Below are 20,453 nucleotides of genomic sequence, written 5' to 3'. Positions count from 1 at the left end.
AAACAAACAGAGACTCATGGACATGGACTATAGACTAGTGGTTACCAGAGGACTATAGAGTAGTGGTTACTAGTGAGGTGGAGGAGGAGGGAGGAGGTAGACGGGGTAAAGGGGATCAAATATATGATAGCTGAAGGAAACTGGACTTTGAGTGGTGAACACACAATAGAATATACAGATGTTAAATGGTAATTTACACCTGAAAATTATATGATTGTATTAAACAACGTTACCCCAATAAACTTAATTAAAAAAATATATGATGTGTTCAAAAACTATTTATTGCCCAGGAAAATGCTCATGTAATAATGATATCTGAGAAAAATACAATGCTGGAAAATACATAAAATGTTAACAGTAGTTATCTCTGAACTGTAGTATTACAGTATTACAGGGGATTTTTGTTTACTTCTCCATACATTTCTGTATTTTCTTAAAGTCTATAAAAATATATCTTTCTACTGCAGTGAGAAAACATGCATTGACTTAGGAAACACGGGGCCTTTGGACTTGTGATGAACAAGTAATTTGAGGACGAAAGATGTGACATTTGCTCTAAGCAGAAATACGACCTAAGGATAACAAAGTAATTGCCAGGAGCATTTTTTGTAGTTGCCAGACCTTTAGAAGCCAGACCTTTACAAAATAGAAGCCAGACCTTTACAAAATACATAGTTAAAAAAAAAAAAAGTGGGCAGAACTTATGGTCCATCAGGGCTCCCACTGCTACATCAGGTCATTTACAGGAGCAGTGATATGCAGAGCGAAACGGAAGCACATGGTCTGTGGTCCACTCACAGTCAATGTCAACAGGTCACGTGGCCTGGAAATTTTTGATGGAAAGAGCCAGTGCCCTTTTCAAACATGAAGGGCTTTATCACTACCATTTCTAGTCAAAAGGGATTTCTAGGTAGTTCTCATCATTTCTAAGAAGCCGTATAGTAGCATTTCACCAATGTCAGTTAGAGACATACCTGTAAATCCAAAATTTCAGAAAAGGTAATTATCACTTGAAGAGCTATTGAAGGCAGGTTTATAAAGAGAAAATGATGTGGAGATGAAGGTAATTATACCTGGGTTATATAAACCCAGAAATGCTTTTGCCGAAAACATTTACAGATTATACACTGCCTTACAGAAATTTTGATACAGAAAATCTAAGTCTAGGCCTAATGGAGACAGACTCGCAGTGGAATGTGACAGATTCACTAATGACTAAGACACTTATTGAGTCTCAGTAGCTGACAGTATTGAAATACCTCAGCCTAGAGACCAGTTCTGGTAGGAATCCAACTCCTAAATAACCCTGCGAGTCGATGAACTTAAATTTTAATTCTGGAAAGGTGATTGGGATTCTCAGCAGCGGTGCTGGGCATGGGTGCTATCCAGAAGGACACTGGACATCATGAAGGTACAGTTAGGTAATGAGCACTTCACACGTGGAAAACAGTGATTATAGAAACGGGTGGGAGAGAAGGAAGTGTGGAGGCACCAATGTGGGAACAAGTCAGCTACTTTGTTGTTATAAAACATGATCATCAAAAATCAATAGAATAGAAATGAAAAATATACATCACCTTTTATAAACAGACCCAAAGGTTTACGAAAGGCTGCATGTTTTCTAAAGTCATCACGTTTTCTTATTTCTGAAAACAAATCAAGCACAGCGGTAGTGAGCTATATCATGAACTGGTGAGAATTTTTTGAAAGCTACATGAAACGAGTATTTGGAAAACAAGTTTCTATGAATATGAAGTGATAATTCATAATGAAATAGATGAAAAGAACGAAAGAAAGTTGTTCAAAATTTAGAGGAGAAGACAGTGCAACTTCAGAGCTGCAAGTCCCTGTTTGAAACCAAATGGAAGTGAGCAACATGGAAGCCTTGGATGGATGGCTGACCCTGGACATGCACACGGAGCTCAAGGCTCAGAACCAAGACCAGGCCCTAATGATATGTAGCTTCTCCAGACAGGACCCCCACTTCACTCTTTCATTCATTCATTCATTCATTCATTCTTTCATTCTTTCATTCATTCCACAAATATTTACTAAATACTTTCCATATACCAGGTTCTTTGAAAGATTTAATATCATTGCTTCTCAGTGCTCTGATGTTGTAATTTGCCACAGTGTAAGAAAGGTTTTTTTAAAGAATGTGAAAACAGTTTTTAACTCCCTTTCTATACTGGACGCCCCACCTTCCTGCCAAGGCAGATTTAATTAGTTTATAGTACTATGCCCCTGTTTTTTTTGGTAACTTTTTATTTCATAGCAAGCTGTTTAGTGTTTTGGTCTATCTCCCCACTGATATCTAAGCACCATAGGAACACAGACAATATTCATCCTGGGTTTGCTTCCCTTAAGAGAATCTCTTACACACTATTAGCACTCTATAACTATTTGGTAATATTCAGCTCTGTCTACAGGTCTATGACTCATTGAGCCTCAGTTTACTGATTAGAGAAATGGGTAGGGCAGTTAAGCAAGAGTAATGCACGAGTAATGCACGAGTAATGCACATCGGGTACTTGTGGTGACATGGGCCTTCTGAGCCTTCAGCCCTCCTTCTTCTGGTAACAGTACTTAAATTCCCTTTTGTTGGGGGAGGAAATCCAGAGGACATGACTGCCAGTTGAACTGCAGACTGGGCCAGGGCAATCAAAGGCTCCTTACCCCCTCTCTTCTCCTTGAAATACATGTTCCATCTACGATTCCTGTACTAACAGTCATTTCAAGGATGCAGACTTGAGAGAGTAATAAGTTGGTGAGACTATCTGGACTGAATATACGACTGAACCCAGTTAAGGCATCTACATAAACTTTTAAGATCCTGGTGGGCAGGTACAGGGATCTACTCAACTTTGACCCCAAGACAAGCCACATATATCAGCTCCCTTGCTTATTAAACCCACCGCCTACCAATCTGAGGTGGTCTGCCTCTTTCTTCAGTCTCTTCTTGCCCTCCATGCTTGGATGGGGGCCAGTTTTGAGTTTTACCAGGGGGACTCCTGAGGTTGTGAACCGACGCCTTTGAGAAAGCACACTTTTCACCACTCTCAGGTTATGCGATAGCAGTGATGCTGCATCTACCAGCCCCTTCCCCACACCCTGCTTTCTAGGCTTGGGCATAACCAAAGCCAGATCAAATAGAGCCAATGAACTGTCTCATGAGGTGATTGTGAAGACCAAATGAGAAATGCGTGCGAAAGCTCTTGATCTCTATACACAAACCATAGACCACTATACACAATTAAATATTATGGGCTTTTTCCACTTAACTGATATTGAGACACTATATACACTTTGCATACATTATTTCATTTAATCTTCACAATCCTATGGAGTAGTTAGACTTATTATTCATCCCAGTTTTCAGATAAAAAAACCAAAAAATAAAGAGACTAAAAAAGTTTTCCAAAGTCAGCTAATTGACATCTACTAAATTGTGTAGTCCAGATCTGAATGCAAGTAATATATATGCAGAGCTTAAGCTATCAATCAAGTGAGGCAGTATGCCGGGGATAACGTGAGACATATACAGAGATACAGATACGCACATAGATATACAAAATAACAATGGAAAATCGGTCACAGATGTTTGCTAAGAATATTTATTAGATTTTAAATGATGAGATTAAAGCATGCATTTACCCTCTGCTTCTGAAAATAGAACTGCTGGCTGAGTAAGTTCCCTGGAGGCTGAAAGACCAATAAGTGGACAGGAATTCATTACTCTTTTATTCTGAGAGCAGCTGCTCCATGCAGAATCTGGCTCTCACCACATAAGGACCCCTCTTCTAATCGATGCGACTCCTTTGTTCAAGATGAGCCTCTCCATCTTGTATTTCTCCTCACTAAGCAGTCTGTTACTGGTTTGTTTTTTTCTCACACTATTGATGTATTGATGTCTGTTTCATTGTTTCAGGTTATATTTCACTGACTTTTTCAATAGAAATGTCCCTTCTAGCTATCTGGTGAATGAATGTCCTCCATCGGCTAATATCCTATTGCAAGTCACACTTTCCCACTAAAGTCAAAAAGGTGATATCCATTTTGTGCCTATGGTGTGACTGATTCCAAGCTCACCAGAAAAATGGATAGCGTTCTTTGAATCTTTTGTATTTTTAAATTTTTCCAAAGCAAAACGAAAACAAAAAGTCAAAGCATTGAGATGAAGGAATAACATTGGGCCATTAAAGAAATTCTAGTAACAATCGTTGGAAGGGCCATCGCTGCTCCAAAAGGAGGAGGGGCTTCCTGGGTCTGAGGCGCTGGGCCCAAGACGTGTGGTGTATGAAAGGTCTCATGCAAGAATGAAGGGAGCCTGGCTGTGGTCGCAGAGGCCCTGTGCCCTGTCCCAGCCATTCACCTAGCACTCACCTGGGAATGTAGCTTTGAGGTTCAGGATCAGAAAAAGACATCTGAAGACCTAGAAATTCTTGCTGAAATTGTGCCCACTGTCTTCCTGTTTCCACAGCCCCTCATTGCCTGTTCCCGGCTAGAACTATGTACAGTTCCCCTGGACCTCCACTGTTCACTGGGTCACATCAGTTCTCCTGTGTCATCATAAAGAATACAGGACTCTGGAGTGAGGCAGACCTAGTTCTGAATCACATTTGATTCACATCACATAATATCTTTAGGATATGATACTTCTCTGTGCTTCAGTCTTCTGTAAATGGGGTATTAATAGTTATCTTCCAAAGCTATTTTGAGGATTAAATGAGAATACATAAAAATACAGTAGATTCTAAACAAAAGTTGTTCCTTTCCTTTCTTCCTCCCAAAACATGTCAAAAAAAGAAACAATCCTGAAGGAGATCAGTAAATTGATAACTTTGAAAACATTAACGTGATATCTCTCTATACATAGTGGCCATCAAAAGTGATGGTCAAAAGCACAGAACCTAGAGCCAAACGACCTTTGGTTCAGATAATAAGTTTACCAACCTCTTAGTACTGTTATGGGTATTAAACAAGTTAAGCAGGTAAAACAAACCTGAAACTACTGACTGCTTCTTAAGTGCTGTAATTCAGGACTCCCAGTAAAATGTTTTCCATAGATAGAGAATGAATGTTAGTCAATCCTCTAAAAGAGTTTTGTCAAATATCTATGCCAATTTCTCTAAAATGTATATTTTAGAGCTAGCTATATTATTTTTTAGAACTATCATTTTGTATAAATGAATTACAGTTTTTTTCCAAAGGAAAAAAGAGAGGCTTGTTTAAAATAATATTTCCTCCATAATAGGGAATTAGAACAAACATTTATTCTTTCTGAAACCTATGTCTTAGATTGTTCAAATAATACACATATTGATAACTTTTTTGTTTAATTTGATTGTGAAACAGATTTGCAAATAGCTATATTATTTGAAGCTCATTGAGAGAGAACCTATCAGCAAAGGCCTGAGAGAAATGAAGAAGTGAACTGTGGATATCTAGTGGAAAGGTATTTTAGGAAGAAGGAACAGCATATGCAAAGTCCTCAGGGTGGGAATGTAGCTGGAATATTCGAGATATGGCTAAAGTGGAGTGAAGAAGAGCAAGAGTAGGAGCATTTTGAAGTAACATGTACAAGAAGTCACGAGAATGTTCACGGAAGCATTATTAGCAATAGCCAAAACCTGGAAACAACAGGGTATCTATCAATAGCAGAATGCGTAATTGTAACATAGTTATACAATGCAATTTTACATAGACACGAAAAGAAGAAAGACTGCGGTTTTTCTCAATAACATGGGTGAATCTTACAAATACGTTAGGAAAAAAGGTCAAGTGCTAAATAATAAAAATTGCATGATTCCATTTATATAAACTTTACAAACAAGGCAAAACTAATACAGTTTTGCAGTTGGAAGACAGATTATAGTATCTTTGATAAAGAAAAAAAAATTTTTTTTATTTGAAAGGCAGTCCAAAGGGTTTTCTGGGAGGGCTGAGAGGAAATAATATGGTGTGTTCATTTTGTGATATTCACTTAGCATTTGTGCACCTTTCTGTACATAGGTTATATATCAATTTTTGAAAAGAAAATATATACAATAGTGAATGGAAGAATTTGAGTTAGCAAGTATAGACAATTCTTCCAAGAAATTTTACTGTAAGAGGAGCTGAGAAATAGGACAATAGCCAAGGGTCATTTTAAAGATGAGAGAAATGACTGTTTTGGAAACTTCATTTAATCATATTTGCCATGAATTAAAAACACCTGCCCTATCATCTACTTAATAGGTTTTCTTTAAATTGACTCATTTTTAACTTACTTAAAAAGCAAATTTCATATTAACACTACAGGTATCACTTGCCATAATAGAAGTAATTGTAAAAATATTTTGAAAACAAGTCATTCGATTAAAATAATTAAAAAATGTAAAAACAATTAAATGTAAATAAAAATCAATCTAACCGAGCTGCAAAAGTGAACACCTAAAAATAAGTTCCTCTATTAGAAAACTAGAGCCATTAATGATCAGTCAGAAAAAAGGAGCATTCTGTTCCATGTCTACATAACAATCACCACCGCTTTTCCATCATCATCTTCACTTTTATGCTTTAAGCTTCCATTTTTAACATTATTCATATTGAGTACAAGAGAGGAACAAAGTGAAAGTGAACACACAGACCTCACAACTCTATGACAAAAGGATATTAACTGGCCCAGCACTTGAGTTCATTCCCAATTTTGTGTCTCCCTGGCTTGGGGGGAAATTGATCTCTGAGAAAAGGCCTTCCCATTCTGCCAAATGAAAAGAACCCCCCCACCCCCCCATTTCTTCTTGAAAAGTGCTGGTATGCATACAGGTATGAGAGAAGGGGCTGCTCACCTGTGGCTACAGCAGTGCTTCTGGAAATCAGGCAAAGGTAGGAAGGCATCCCAGAGGCGCCCCCTAAGGATCACTGAATCTAGGATCCCCAATCATCTCCCTGTTCTACATTTTAGAAAACACTGCTCCATAACAATGGAGGCAGTATTTTCCAAATTAAAAATCAGAGTGTGTGGTCTTTCAATAAGACAGATTAAAAACAAAAACAAAAACAAAAACAAAAAACCAGAATGTCCAGTTAAACTGAATTCCAGATAAACAGATTTTCTTTAGTCCCAAATATCACATTAGACATACTTACACACGAAAAACTATCTGTTGATCTGAAATTCAAATTTAACTGGGCCTGTGTTGTAATTTGCTAAATTTAGGGGACAAAGTCAATTAAAATAATATGATAAGTGTCAGGGCAAAGGTCATCAAAGGGTGTTTGGGAGTATGTCAGGGAAGACTTCTGAGACCTATCAACACTGGAATTGAGTCAAGCTGAGAATGTATGGGCCATATCACTCATTTCAGATTGTAATAACACACAATCATGATTTGTGATTTAACTTTCGATGAATACATGTTTTGCCTGCAGAACTAGATCCAAAATTGCTTGGAGACAGGAACCATTTCTTTGTGTTCCCCATACCACCTAGTACCTACAGGTACTGTAGTAAAGGCATATAGTAAATTACAACATGAATTAATTCAAATGGCTTTATCCTCCCAAAGAGTAAAATCTTTTTGTTCCGTGAAATTCCTTTTAACTGTTTTCTTTTTTCGGTTCAATCTTCAAACACTGCAGCCGAGAATCCATTCCGGAACCTTGACAGACAAATTGTAGTGCATCCCTCTTATGTTAGTTTCATGATGGACTCAAATGTGGCTGCAATGGGCACCTTCTTAATGTCTGAGTTTCTTCCTAAGACCACAAAGCTGGACACTAGGTAAAGTGGCGAGGACAGATTTTAGTCAGTAATTCTATTATAAAAGAACGAGTCCAGCACAAGCTTAACTCAACGCGATTTGCACAGATGACTGTGTGGTTTACAGAGAAAATGAGGGAATGGGAAGCAGGTGTGAATGGGGTTCAGTAGAGTCAAGGAAGTGAAAGGTTACCAAAATTGGGAAGTAAGACCTAGTAAAATTCTCCTGCTACTGCTAAGCGGTGCTTATGGGACTTAGGCTCCTACGCTCCTACAGAAGCTGGGAGACGGGCCCTAACTTCAGATGTTGGCTGGGAATTCTTTTGGCAACCTTTTCTCAGAAAGGCACTTTAAGCGGGGCTGGATTGGCCCCATGGGGCTGTGTCCTGGAGCTGTGTTAGCGTTCATTCAAGTCTTTCTTTGTAGGCCAAGGTTCAAGCTTAGCTGAGAAGAGGGCTCAGAGGAGCCTGGCTAGAGATCGGTCAAGGAGAGAATCTTTGTCACTTCCCAGATTATTTACTAATCGCCCTCTCTTTCCTTTCCCAAAGTCTACCGGAAGGGTTCAAAGAATACTGTAACTCAAGCTGAATCTCTCGTTTCCCTGCAGTCCTTTTTTAGGTTTTAAAAACTTCAACACATTCAGGCGGCGGCGCCCTTTGAACTTCAGCAGCTCGGAACTGAGGCTGCAGTCAGGTAAGAACTACAACTCCCAGCAGCCCCGGCGAGAGAGAAAACGCTCAACTTCCCGGCTGCCGTTCCTATTGGGCCATCAGTTCCAGCTCCCCGCGCCCCTTCAAAAGGCCGCAAGAGGTTGCGGCGGGCAGCCGCGCTCGGAGTCGCAGGGCAGTGTGGGCCGCAGTCGCATCCGCCGAGGATGATGCTCGGAGAGGCCGCCGGAAGCGGAGCCGGCGTCGCGGAGCGGCACTCTGACGTCACTTCCGCTGGGCGGGCTGCGGGCCATCCCGCGCAAATTGAAAGGTGTGTCTCTTCGAGCCCTCTAAGTTCCGCTGCTCCCGCTTCCCCATGAGAGTCGGGGGCGTTGGAGACGGGTTTCGGAGCCCCTACCAGGCTGCCCTTCCCGAAAAGTGAGCGGAGCAGGCCGCGCGGAGACTAGGTGAGTTCCTGCCGGTCCCCGCGGGGTCGATCTGCGCGTCCCCCCGTTCCGGGCTCGGGATTCCGGGTCTCAGGAAGGGAAGGGGAGGGTCTGACGTGGTCTTCCACACCCTGCAGCAGAGTCCCGAGGAGCGTGGCGGGGGCGCTGCCCGAGTGGAGTCAGTGGTGTGGGAGTGTATTTGGTCCCGAGGGAACATAGTTGGCCAGGCTAGGGCTGCAGTCCGTGAACCGCGGGAAAGTCTGTGCTCCTTGCAGACGTTTTCTGGCCGGACCTGGCATCCGGTTGTCGGACCCCTCTTATTTCACTGCAGAAGCTATCAGTACAGTTTTCACATTCAATCTCCAAGCTTTTAAATGTTGACAAGTAAATTTTTTTTTTTTTCTTTTTAATGCAGGCCAAAGGAAACGTGTCTTCTGGAATGGGCTTGCGGGCCGCTCCTCGCTCCTGCACACCCGTATGAGATGGAGGAATAGGGAGGGAGGGTAATGAAGTTGTTGCCTCAGGCGGTCTCCTTGAGATGCTGTGTGCCACGTGGCACTCAGTCATTCTTACTGTGCTCACGAGGAAATATTTATTCGAGGATATTTACCTAGCTTAGAAGAAACATGTTTCCTCAAATGTATACTATGTCAGTTTTCCTCAGTGTGAAAAGAAACTCTTTAAGAGACTAATTGTTCTCATACTGTGGCTTGGGGACCACCTGCATCCAAAGTACCTGCCGTGTTTAAAATTCAGAATCCTCCACCAAGCTCCACAGCTAGTAAATTACGGTATGTAGAAGTGGAGTTGAACCTGCGAACTGCTGAAATTCGACAACTGCTGGACTAGAACATCAGAGCTTGCTCAACGGGTGAGGTTGACCTCTGCTCCTGGGCTTCCTTTCTTCCCTTTCTCCCAAACTTAATGTTTGGTGGGAGAGATTTGTTACGAAATGCCAGGCAACTGCACAGTGCCCACTGCTGTCTTTCACTTTTCCTTGTGGGTAGTTGTGGGGAGTGGTTGCTTGGGGAAGGACTGTGACAGCGCCACAATTTCTATACAGAAAGGGCTTAGGGGTTGCAACCTGGACGGAAGTGGGTGAGAAGTTAAAGCATTTGTTCTGAAGCATTTATTCTATTTTTCAGTTGAATTGCCTACCTTCCTACAAAGTTTTGAGTTTCCACTCCTACGCTGATTTGCATATTGGTTCTTATAATGCCTGTTTAGAGGGAATGTGATGCCATACCATGCACAATTTTGTAGAGAAGAGAGGCTCATAATTTTTTAGCACCTCTGTGTTCCTAGTACTCTGTTGAGGGCTTGGAGCACACATGATTCCAAGTGGGAGAGTACTTGGGAAAGAATAAACATTAAGGAAAATAAGTGACATTAGAGATAGGATTAGGGGTTATTATAAAAATTCTAGACGAATTATTTGACGGAGGAGCCCAGTTAAAATATTGAAGAGCATTGATTCTAAAATATCTAAACAGTAACAGATACTATATCAGTTTCCAAGCTTTTTTAAAAATTATTTTTCTAAAACTTTTGAGTAAATATATTTTGCTTTAAATATTGCTATTTTTCCTTTCTCCTCTCATATCATGTAGTTAACTTGCCACAATGGGGATACACGGATTACTGCAATTTATCAAAGAAGCTTCTGAACCCGTCCACGTGAGGAAGTATAAGGGGCAGGTAGTAGCCGTGGACACATATTGCTGGCTTCACAAAGGAGCTGTTGCTTGTGCCGAACAACTAGCCAAAGGTGAACCTACCGATAAGTAAGTTTGGACCTTGTATTCATTGCCAATTAAGAGTGAAACTTGTAATACCTTATTTTCAGAAAAGGGTCATTTTCATTCAATATGAGGTTTATCAAGAAGTGAGAGTGTGTTTTAGAACATTGCCAAATCAAGAATGACTTTTTAGTGTGATCAGGCCTAGTTTTTATTTTGAATAAGCTGGAGTATCAGCATACTGATGGACAAAGACCTATAGGTCTGTGACCAGCAGGTATATCTGTCCCTCCTTTTTTCTGTGGCTAAGATAAACTTTTTAACAGTATTCTGGAAATCCATGATTTCAGAATCCTACTTTCTTGGCTGCAGACAACACACTGCTAAGCCCTGTTAGCAAAGCAAAGGGACAAGGTATTCTGACCTCTTTTTACTTCAATGTGGGCCAAAAATGGTGGCCATGTTGACATCCAGTCATAACCCTGTGACCTCATTTGAGGCAGGACTGATGTCCTCTTTATTTTTCAAATTGAAACATTAGAGAAACGAATACAGTCTCTAGACAGAGACTGCCACAGGGATTTGGACACTAATTACATATTTTCTTTTTTTGCAATATATTACTTAAGCACAATAGACAATTGGTAAAATGTGTAAATCCCGTTTATTTCCTAGAAGAAAGGGAAGAAAGTCATTATCAGATGATGAATGTTTGGGGCTTTCAGGACTATCGAATTAATTTGACCAGAAGTGGCCTGTGACAGTCCATGTGAGATCTGAAGGATCCTGGGCATTTCTGCCACTCCAACTGCTGTGATCATTTTTTTAAAGTATTTTCTTTTCTACCACTAAATTTGAGCAGTTTCGGTGGATTTGAAAACTACAGGTTTTTCATTACCATCTTCAGTGTTTCTTTGAATATTTTTTCATAAGGAGGCGGGGAACTGTATCTCTAGTTTCTTGTAGTTCTTGAGGATTCTAAGATTTTTTGCCTTTGGAAGAGTTATCCAAAGTACAGGGAATATCCTTTATCGTTAGAGATGTCAGAGACTCTGTAGGACCTGCCGTGTAGCTGGCATTCAGCAACTGTTTATTGAACTAAAAAGTTTCAGTACTTTCAACAAAGTATTGTGTATTTTATTTTTTTTCCTATGGCAACTAATAAGTCACATTCGATAGAGTTTATTTTTCTTTTCTTATCTACCTTTGTATGGGAATATTAACCAGAAAAGATCAGAAAATTAGGATAAGCCTATGACAAACCTTTATGACCATTATAAAGAATAAGGTAGATCTATATGTGCTGAGCTGGAAAGATGTCTGAAATATATGAAATGAAGGCACCAGGTATCTGTTTTTATTTTGTCTAGTTTATTAAAAAAAAATTTTCTTTAAAATTCATTGCAATTTTATATTTGCTTTCTCCTATTTTTACATGGTATTTAATCATTGGTCACAATGACTGTTCTATAAACCAGTAGGCCCATCGTCACTGGTTTACAATAAAAAAATAATAAGGGCAGTGTAGTGAATCTTTCATTAAGATGAATATACTTGATTTTAATGATTACCTTTTAAGATCACGCCTTTCTGTTCCTATTTTGAGTTAAAATCTCTTTTTTTAATGAAATCGTGAGAGTTGTAATTCTACGCCTTTCTGTTCCTATTTTGAGTTAAAATCTCTTAATGAAATCATGAGAGTTGTAATTCCGTTTGTTATTTGATTTGCCAAAATAAAAACCTAAATTCAGTATGTGATCCTTGTTTGACTCCGGCACAGGGGTGGGGGGATAGTCACAGCAGTGCTGTGTTGGAGCCGACAGGTGCGTGTTTACTATACACTGTCTCCTAGTTCAGCGAGCCCACGTCAGTAGTGTATCCATCACTGCAGAATATTCACGTCAAGGACGTTGACAGGTGCTATAGGTCAGGTCCCTTTCCCCCTAGAACTGGTTGTTGAATGTTTACCGGGACACCGCTGATCATAAGAAACATTAGGACAATTGGGCAGATTTTAATATAGGCTATATATTAGATGTCTTGGGTGTGATAATGGTATTGTTGGAGGAATCAGGTATGTATTGTATTATTCTTTCATCTATTCAATAGATTTGAAATTTTTCCAAGCAAAAAAATGGGGAGAAAAGGCAAGATTTGGAACCATAAAGCCTTTTAATTTACAGATGAAGAAAGCAAGGCTTGGAGGGTCAGGTAACTCACTGAATGTCATATAGTCCATTAGGGTCCAAGGCAGGGTTTGAACCCAAGTCCCAGTTAGTTTCCATTTCCTATAAAAACATTTACTTAAAAAACAACCTCTTTTCATAATCTGTTTCACCTGTTTTTAAAAAGCGCAAAAGTATTATTTTACAAGATGCAAAACACTTAAATATGTTTTCTTTATTGTCATAGGTATGTAGGATTTTGTATGAAATTTGTAAATATGTTACTGTCTCACGGGATCAAGCCTATTCTTGTATTTGACGGATGCACTTTACCTTCTAAAAAGGAAGTGGAGAAGTCTAGAAGAGAGTAAGTTGCCTCTGATTAATCTGACTTAATTGCATTAAGGTCTGATGCTGTGGTCTGTATAATACTAAATATTTTCATTTTAGTTTGTTGAGATTGTTTATACCCTCGTACATGAATAAATTTCCTTACATGTTCCATGCATGCCAGAAAGGAATGTGCATTGTCCAGTTATTGAGTGAAAGATTTCGTCTGTCTAGTAAATTAAGCTTATTGATTGTGGTGTTCAAATTTCCCACATCTAGACGTGGTTCCATAGTGTAGTGATTAGCACATCTGCTTTACATGCAGAAAGTCCTGGGTTTGCACCCCAGTGGAGCCACGGTCCATGGTCTATGGCCATGCCACCCTGAACAAGCCCAGTGTCTTATCTCGGAAGCTGAGCAGGGTTGGGGCTGGTTAATACTTGGATGGGAGACCACCTAGGAAGACCAGGTGCTGTAGGCATAAATAATAATAAAAAAAAAAATTCCATATCTTTACTGGCTTTTTATTTTTATTTTTTTATGTGTGTCTTCTTAATTCATCAATTACTGAGGAAAGTATGTTAAAATTTCACTGATAGTGGGTTTGTTAATTACCTTACAGTTATGTCAATTTTTTGCTTTATTTTGAAGCTATTTTATTGGTTACATTCAGGTTTAGAATCTTACATTTTTGTAGTGAAATGAAACAATATGTAGTGACTCTGTTTATGCTTTTTTCTGAAAACTGTTCTGTCTGATATTAGCATATTCATAATAACTCTCTTGTGTTTATTCTTAGCATCTTTCTGTTAACCTTCAGCGTTACTGTTATTGGTTTTTATGTTTGTCTCCTATAAAGAACACATCACTGTATTTGTTTTTATCCATTCTGTCAATCTTAGCCATTTTAATAATCTTTTCAATAGAAAATTTTATTCATTTTACAATGATCATTAGTTACTAATATATTTTGACTTATTATTTCTCTTGATGTTTTATATTTATTTCACCTTTCTTTTTCTTTTTTTTGGGGGGGGGTAACTCCTACCTTGCTTCACTTCTAGATTGATTGTTTTTTTCCACCCTTATTATATTGTCTCTTGTATCTAGTTGAAAAGTGATGCATTCTATTTCTGTTCTTTCAATAGTTATATTAGAAATTTCATCATTCATGTTTAACTTAATAGAATCTAGTCATTTTACAATAATGGACTTTAGAAAGACATTCTGTATTTAATGAAACCACTATTCCACCACATTCATCTCTTCTTTTTTCCCCCTATATTAGCTTTTAGATCCAGGAGTCATTGTATTGCATAGGAAAGACCAGTGGGCATAGCTGTGAAAGGCAGTGTGAATTACACCCAAAGAGAAGTAAGCCTCTCTGTGGGAGCATTTTTTAAGAGGTGCTTCTGGTCCAGCCTCAGAGAGAGGGTTCTTCAGGCCTAGGTTTTTCAGTCTAGCTGTACCTAGAGGGTCTGATTCTTCAAATCAAAACTTCATAAAGCTTATTAAAAGATTAACAGGGCGGTGAACATATGTACATATTTCTCATTATTGAATTGTATATTTGAAACTTATAACAGGGCGGTGAACATATGTACATATTTCTCATTTTCGAATTGTATACTTGAAACTTATATAATTTTATTAACCAATGTCACCACAATAAATTTAATTAAAAAAAGAAAAGATTAACTGAGACCAAGACCTAGTATGAATAACATAGTTTACTAAATATACTTTTGATGAAATGTTGATTAGTTCCGGTTTAGTTCTAAAAGGATTGGTGACAACCCTAAACCAGTGTGGCTAAGGGACTGATTCCAACGACACCCCACCTGGGCATACCCCATCATGTTCTTAATTCTAGTCACAGACAGTGACAGATTTTCCTCTTGCTAATCTCAAGAATGGCTAAAGAGGGTTTCCACTGTGTGAATCTAGCCTGAGTGCTCTTTCTGTCTTCTCTCTGCGGGATCAGCTTCCTCTGGGAGGGGCCTTTATAATCCTTTTCTACAAAGTCTTCTCATCTGTGGAGCCCAGTCTAAAAGTGGAACTAGGGGATTTGTGTGCGTATATATACATGCATTTACTTAAAAAACCTCATGAGTTTAGACCGATAACTTCCAATTCAAATTCAGGGTACAGGATTTTTACTTAATTTCTGTATTTCATCTGTATCTCCCTCCTTCCTTCCAGAGATTCCTTGTTTTTAAGTGTAAAGGGCATGATAAAGTTAGAGTATCTTTTAATTATAGTAGTTCTCCTGTTATCCACGAGAGATACATTCCAAGATCCCCAGTGGATGCCTGAAACCCCGGAGAGAACTGAGTCCTGTTATACTGTTTGTTCCCATACACACATACCTACGATAAAGTTTAATTCATAAATTAGGCACAGTGAGAAATTAACAGCAATAACTATTAATGAAACATAACAATCGTAGCAACATACTGTAATAAAAGTTATATGAATGTGGTCTGTCTCTCTCAAAATAGCTCAGTGTACTCTAATCCTTCTTGTGATGTGAGATGACACAGTGCCCAAGCGATGAGATGAAGTGAAGTGGAGACACTAGACAAAGGGATGATTCATGTTCTGGGCAGGAAGGAGCAGAACGGCATTGAGGTTTCATTATGCTACTCAGAAAGGCGCACAATTTAAAACCTGTGAATTATTTCTGGAATTGTCTATTTAATATTTTGGGTCCACATTTGAATGTGGGTAACTGAAACTGTGAAAAACGAAACTGGGGATAAGGGAGGACTACTGTACTCATTTATTTTCTCCCACATTATACTCAATAGTGGATTCAAAATAAAATACTAATACTACCACTACCGATACGATTATTGCAAATAGTTAAAATTTCATTCCTTTTCTTTAGCATATGCTCTCTCTGTCCCCATTTAAAAAATAGTGGTACTAACCCATCAGAGCACATAGCTATTGTTCTCTCCCTATTTAACCCTTATTTAGTCTTCATTCTACAAATTATCATGTTTCATGATTACTAACAGTCTTTATACCAGTGCCTCTCATGTAATTTTGTTTTTTCTGAAGTTTATTGTCTATTAGATTTCAGAGCAGCTCATAGAAAGGAGATCAGAGTCCTCTGTAGTCGTAGCTTGTGCAATACCAGCTTTATTATTCTTGCACTTTCAAATGAGTCAAACTTTTCTTTATTCTAGGAAAATTTCTTGAATTATAGTTTTATTACAATTTCTCGAGTCAGCCTCTTAATTTTTTTCCTTTGCAGAAGACGACAAGCCAATCTTCTTAAAGGCAAGCAGCTTCTCCGTGAGGGGAAAGTCTCAGAGGCCAGAGAGTGTTTCGCCCGTTCCATCAACATCACGCACGCTATGGCCCACCGAGTGATCAAGGTACGGTAAGCTGGACGAGGAATACAGCCAGAGCAGCAGATGGCTAAGGTCATTTATGCTGATTGTAACTTGTTTATTAATGAGAGAGAATGAAGGGGGGAAAATGATCGTAGACCAAACCTCCAGGAGAGGGCAGATGGCAGAGGAAGAGGGAACATTATCTTTAGATAGAGGAGTTCAACAGTTTCCAAGGGAGAAAGCCTAAGGAATAAGCAAAGCTCCCCCTTTTTAGATAACTCATTTAGATAAACTCCATCAGCATGCTATCCTGTCCGTAGAGCTAGAAGGGATGCATTCCTGGGGTTCACTCCCACCCCACTCTCATGTAGTCTTCACCACTCACCCAGCCTGCCCCCTCGGACAACTGTCAGAGGTCTGAGGAAGCAGCCTGGGGACTCAGGAGCTCTGTAGGTGTCTAGGCTGCTTGATCTACTCTGCTCAGAAGCTGCTTTTTTGTCACTGTGAATGTTAGTGTCCATGTGCCCACAATCCCTGCCCTCACTTCCCCATTTCAATAAACAAATGGGAGGATAAATATAGTGATTAGATTCTGTAGTTTATCAGTTCACTGTCAGATAGACTTTTGTAATTTGACAAGAGAACCTGTTACTTTGTGAGGAAAATATATTCAAAGCTCCAAACACATGTCTTGTATACTTTTGGAACATAGCCATCCTTAAGGTAGAAACTTTCTATAACTTGAAATAATTAACTTTTGTAGTTTGTAGTTTTTTGCCTCCCTCCCCCAAATGTATAGCAGTATTTCTTTTCTCCACATTTATAAATTGATTTTTTAAAAAGAAACCTCTTGGTGGCTATATTGATTTGTTCAATATACGCTAAGACTAAAAGTAGAAAAACATACTTCAAAAGAAATGATTTTTGAAAAATAATATTAGTGTGTGCATGATGAGGCTGTTAATAAAATGGATTTGAAACGGGAGGTTGTTTAGTTCTTTCCAGTTCTGTAGATTGACTGTGATGGTCTCTCACAGGCTGCTCGGTCTCAGGGAGTAGATTGTCTCGTGGCACCTTACGAAGCGGATGCACAGTTGGCCTATCTTAATAAAGCTGGTATTGTACAAGCTATAATTACAGAGGACTCTGATCTGCTCGCTTTCGGCTGTAAAAAGGTACTTAAATCATGTAAATCAAGAGGCTAAACTTTTTCCTCTCCAGTAATATTTAATATCTGCAATTAATATCTACTTACAGTGCTAATAATTATTTTAAATGAAGTGTTTTGCTGCTTGACATTTGTATCATCCAGGTGCTTTTTCAGAGTAAGCCCTTAAGGTTAGAGCATTTTGTTGTTGTTTTGGTCAAATTCTTTGGTAGAATGTAGACTTACGGGTCTTATGTTTTAATAATGGTAACTTATATGCTTTATATTTTTCAGTTAGGTTGGGTAAATTATCTACTAATGGGATACTCTGTAGTTATTTAGAATTATGTATAAAATTAATGGAAAATTTTATGACATATTAAGGGGAAAGTTAAGATACAAAAGTATAGAGTGATCTCATTTTTGTTAATATCTATGTTATTTATATTATATACGTCATAGATGACTAGAAGGATCTATGTCAAAGGTTAATGCTGGGTAACAGTGAAAGATGAGAGATTTCGGAAACTTGTTTATTATTTATGAATTTCTGTGTTTTCCAAAATTTCTACAATGAACATGTAATACTTTAGGAATGAGAAAAAGGGTTACTTTTGAAAAAAAGTCACAGTGAGAAGTAAGGGGAAATGCTCTCTGTATGAATTGCTGTTGGATCACCATGACGACCCTGTGGCATAAGCAGGAAGAGATGCAGAAAACGTATTCCTCATGTCCGAGTCACAGCCTATCCTCAGTTTCATTTTCTTCCAAATTTAGCACGAGCCTCTCTCTCACTGTCATGATGAAGAACAAGAAGGATTTCTTCAAAATGTTACAATGAATTAGATAATGAAAAATAAAAATGACCCTCATCGGTATTAACGATTTCCCTTCTTTTTGAAGGTGATTTTAAAAATGGACCAGTTTGGAAATGGACTGGAAATTGATCAGGCTCGGCTCGGAATGTGCAGGCAGCTTGGGGATGTGTTCACAGAAGAGAAGTTCCGTTACATGTGCATTCTTTCAGGCTGTGACTATCTCTCGTCACTGCGTGGGATTGGATTAGCAAAGGCCTGCAAAGTACTAAGACTAGCCAATAATCCAGATATTGTCAAGGTAAGAGTGCCTTACCAAGTGTCTTATTCGGTTTCTGAAACACTTCTTAAATAATAGAAAAGACATTCAGAATATAGATTTTAAATATCCCATTATGTCAATAGCCAATAATGTGTCACCGAAAGGAGAAAATGACTAAAATACTAAAACTGCTTTTGGCAACTGGTGAACCATCTTCTCAGCAATTGACAAACGAATAGTAATTTCTTAAATTGCTTTTTTAATTTTATTATTTTTTAATAATGTTTTTTACTTTTCAATTATAGTTGGCATACAGCTATATTAGTTTCAGGTGTACAACATAGTGATTAGACATCAATACAACTGACAAAGTGATCACCCTAATAAATCTAGTAGCCCTCTGACACCATACATAGTTATTACAATATTATTGACTGTATTTCTTATGCTATACTTTGTATCTCCATGACCGTTTTTGTAACTACCGATTTCTACTTCTTAATCCCTTCTCCCTTTTTAACTTCCCCCCAACTTCTCTCATCTGATAACCCTCAAAATGTTCTCTGTATCTGTGAGTTTGTCCATTTTCTGTTTATTTCATTCTTTAGGTTACACATGTGCATGAAATCATATTGTCATTTCTTTCTTTTATCTGACATACTCTAGTCAGCACAGTACCCTCAAGGTCCGTTATAAAATATCTTTTCCCATTCCTTTACTTTTAGTCTGTGTGTGTCTTTTAATCTGAAGCGTGTCTCGTGTAGGCAGCCTATGAAAGGGTCTTGTTTTCTTATCCATTTAGCCACCCTATCTTTTGATTGGAGCATTTAATTCTTTTTCATTTGAAGTACGTGTTGATAGATATGTAGTTATTGTCACTTTATTCATATTTTTGATACATACTTTTTCTTTTTCTTAAATCCGTCTAACATTTCCTATAATACTGGCTCGATGGCGATGAACTCCTTTAGTTTTTTCTTATCTGGGAAGCTCTTTATCTGTCCTTTGATTCTAAATGATAACGTTGCTGGGTAGAGTAATCTTGGTTGTAGGTCCTGGCTTTTCATCACTTTGAATATTTTGTGCCAGCTTCTTCTGGCCTGCAAGGTTTCTGTTGAGAAATTGGCTACCAGTCTCTGTTGAGAAATTGGCTAACAGTCTTATGGGAGCTTCCTTGTAGGCAACTAACTACTTTTCTCTTGCTGCATTTAAAATTCTCTCTTTGTATTTAACCTTTGGCATTTTTATTATGATGTGTCTTGGTGTGGGCCTGTTCATCTTTTTTGGGAATCTCTGAGCTTCCTGGGCTTGTATGTCTATTTCCTTTATCAAGTTAGGGAAGTTTTCAGTCATTATTTCTTCATTTAAGTTTTCAATTCCTTGCTCTCTCTCTCTCTCTCTCCTTCTGTTACTACTATGATGCAAACGTTGGTAGCTTGATGTTGTCCCATAGGCGCCTTAAACCATCCTCATTTTTTTGGATTCTGTTTTCTTTTTGCTGTTCTGATTGGGTGTCTTCTTCTACCCCATCCTCTAAATTGCCAACCTCTAAAAGGCAGCTTGAATGGCCCTGCACGTTGGGTGGAGCGGGGTCTCAGAATCACCTGGGTGGGTAACCAGTGTTATCTAGGTCGATGGAGACCCAGATATGGCACCCATCTGCATCTGCGCACTGGGAGTGGGAAGGGCTCAACCAAGGAACAGTGCCCTCTGCCAGCACTTCTTTCTGTGAGAAAGCCGTCCCTCCACCCTGCTCTGAAGCCCAACAACTCAATGTCTCCCCATACGTCCCTGGCACTCCTCTAGCCGCTGCC

The 20,453-nt window shown here is 38.8% G+C and overlaps 1 protein-coding gene across 5 annotated transcripts in view; it reads left to right on the top strand.

Annotated features, from left to right (window-relative positions):
• The first annotated feature begins 8,641 nt into the window (after positions 1-8,641).
• EXO1 (exonuclease 1) overlaps positions 8,642-20,453 on the top strand; it is a 39,319-nt gene continuing 27,507 nt past the window's right edge. Inside the window, exons 1-7 of one of the 5 annotated variants that reach the window (XM_015598702.2) lie at positions 8,642-8,858; positions 9,253-9,708; positions 10,448-10,621; positions 12,989-13,108; positions 16,334-16,457; positions 17,453-17,590; positions 18,466-18,678. In XM_015598702.2, the coding sequence (XP_015454188.1) occupies positions 10,461-10,621; positions 12,989-13,108; positions 16,334-16,457; positions 17,453-17,590; positions 18,466-18,678 (756 nt within the window). In that variant the 5' untranslated portion in view covers positions 8,642-8,858; positions 9,253-9,708; positions 10,448-10,460. Of the gene's footprint in view, positions 8,859-9,252; positions 9,709-10,447; positions 10,622-12,685; positions 12,788-12,988; positions 13,109-16,333; positions 16,458-17,452; positions 17,591-18,465; positions 18,679-20,453 lie in introns of those variants that run through there. The other 4 variants (XM_006924115.3, XM_006924117.3, XM_015598703.2 and 1 more) reach the window with 4 other exon arrangements.

Source organism: Pteropus alecto, unplaced genomic scaffold (genome assembly GCF_000325575.1).
Source record: "Pteropus alecto unplaced genomic scaffold, ASM32557v1 scaffold279, whole genome shotgun sequence".
NCBI classification, from domain to species: Eukaryota; Metazoa; Chordata; class Mammalia; order Chiroptera; family Pteropodidae; genus Pteropus; species Pteropus alecto.
The sequence above is the reverse complement of the archived record's forward strand: the minus strand, read 5'-3'. Positions and strand labels throughout refer to the sequence as shown.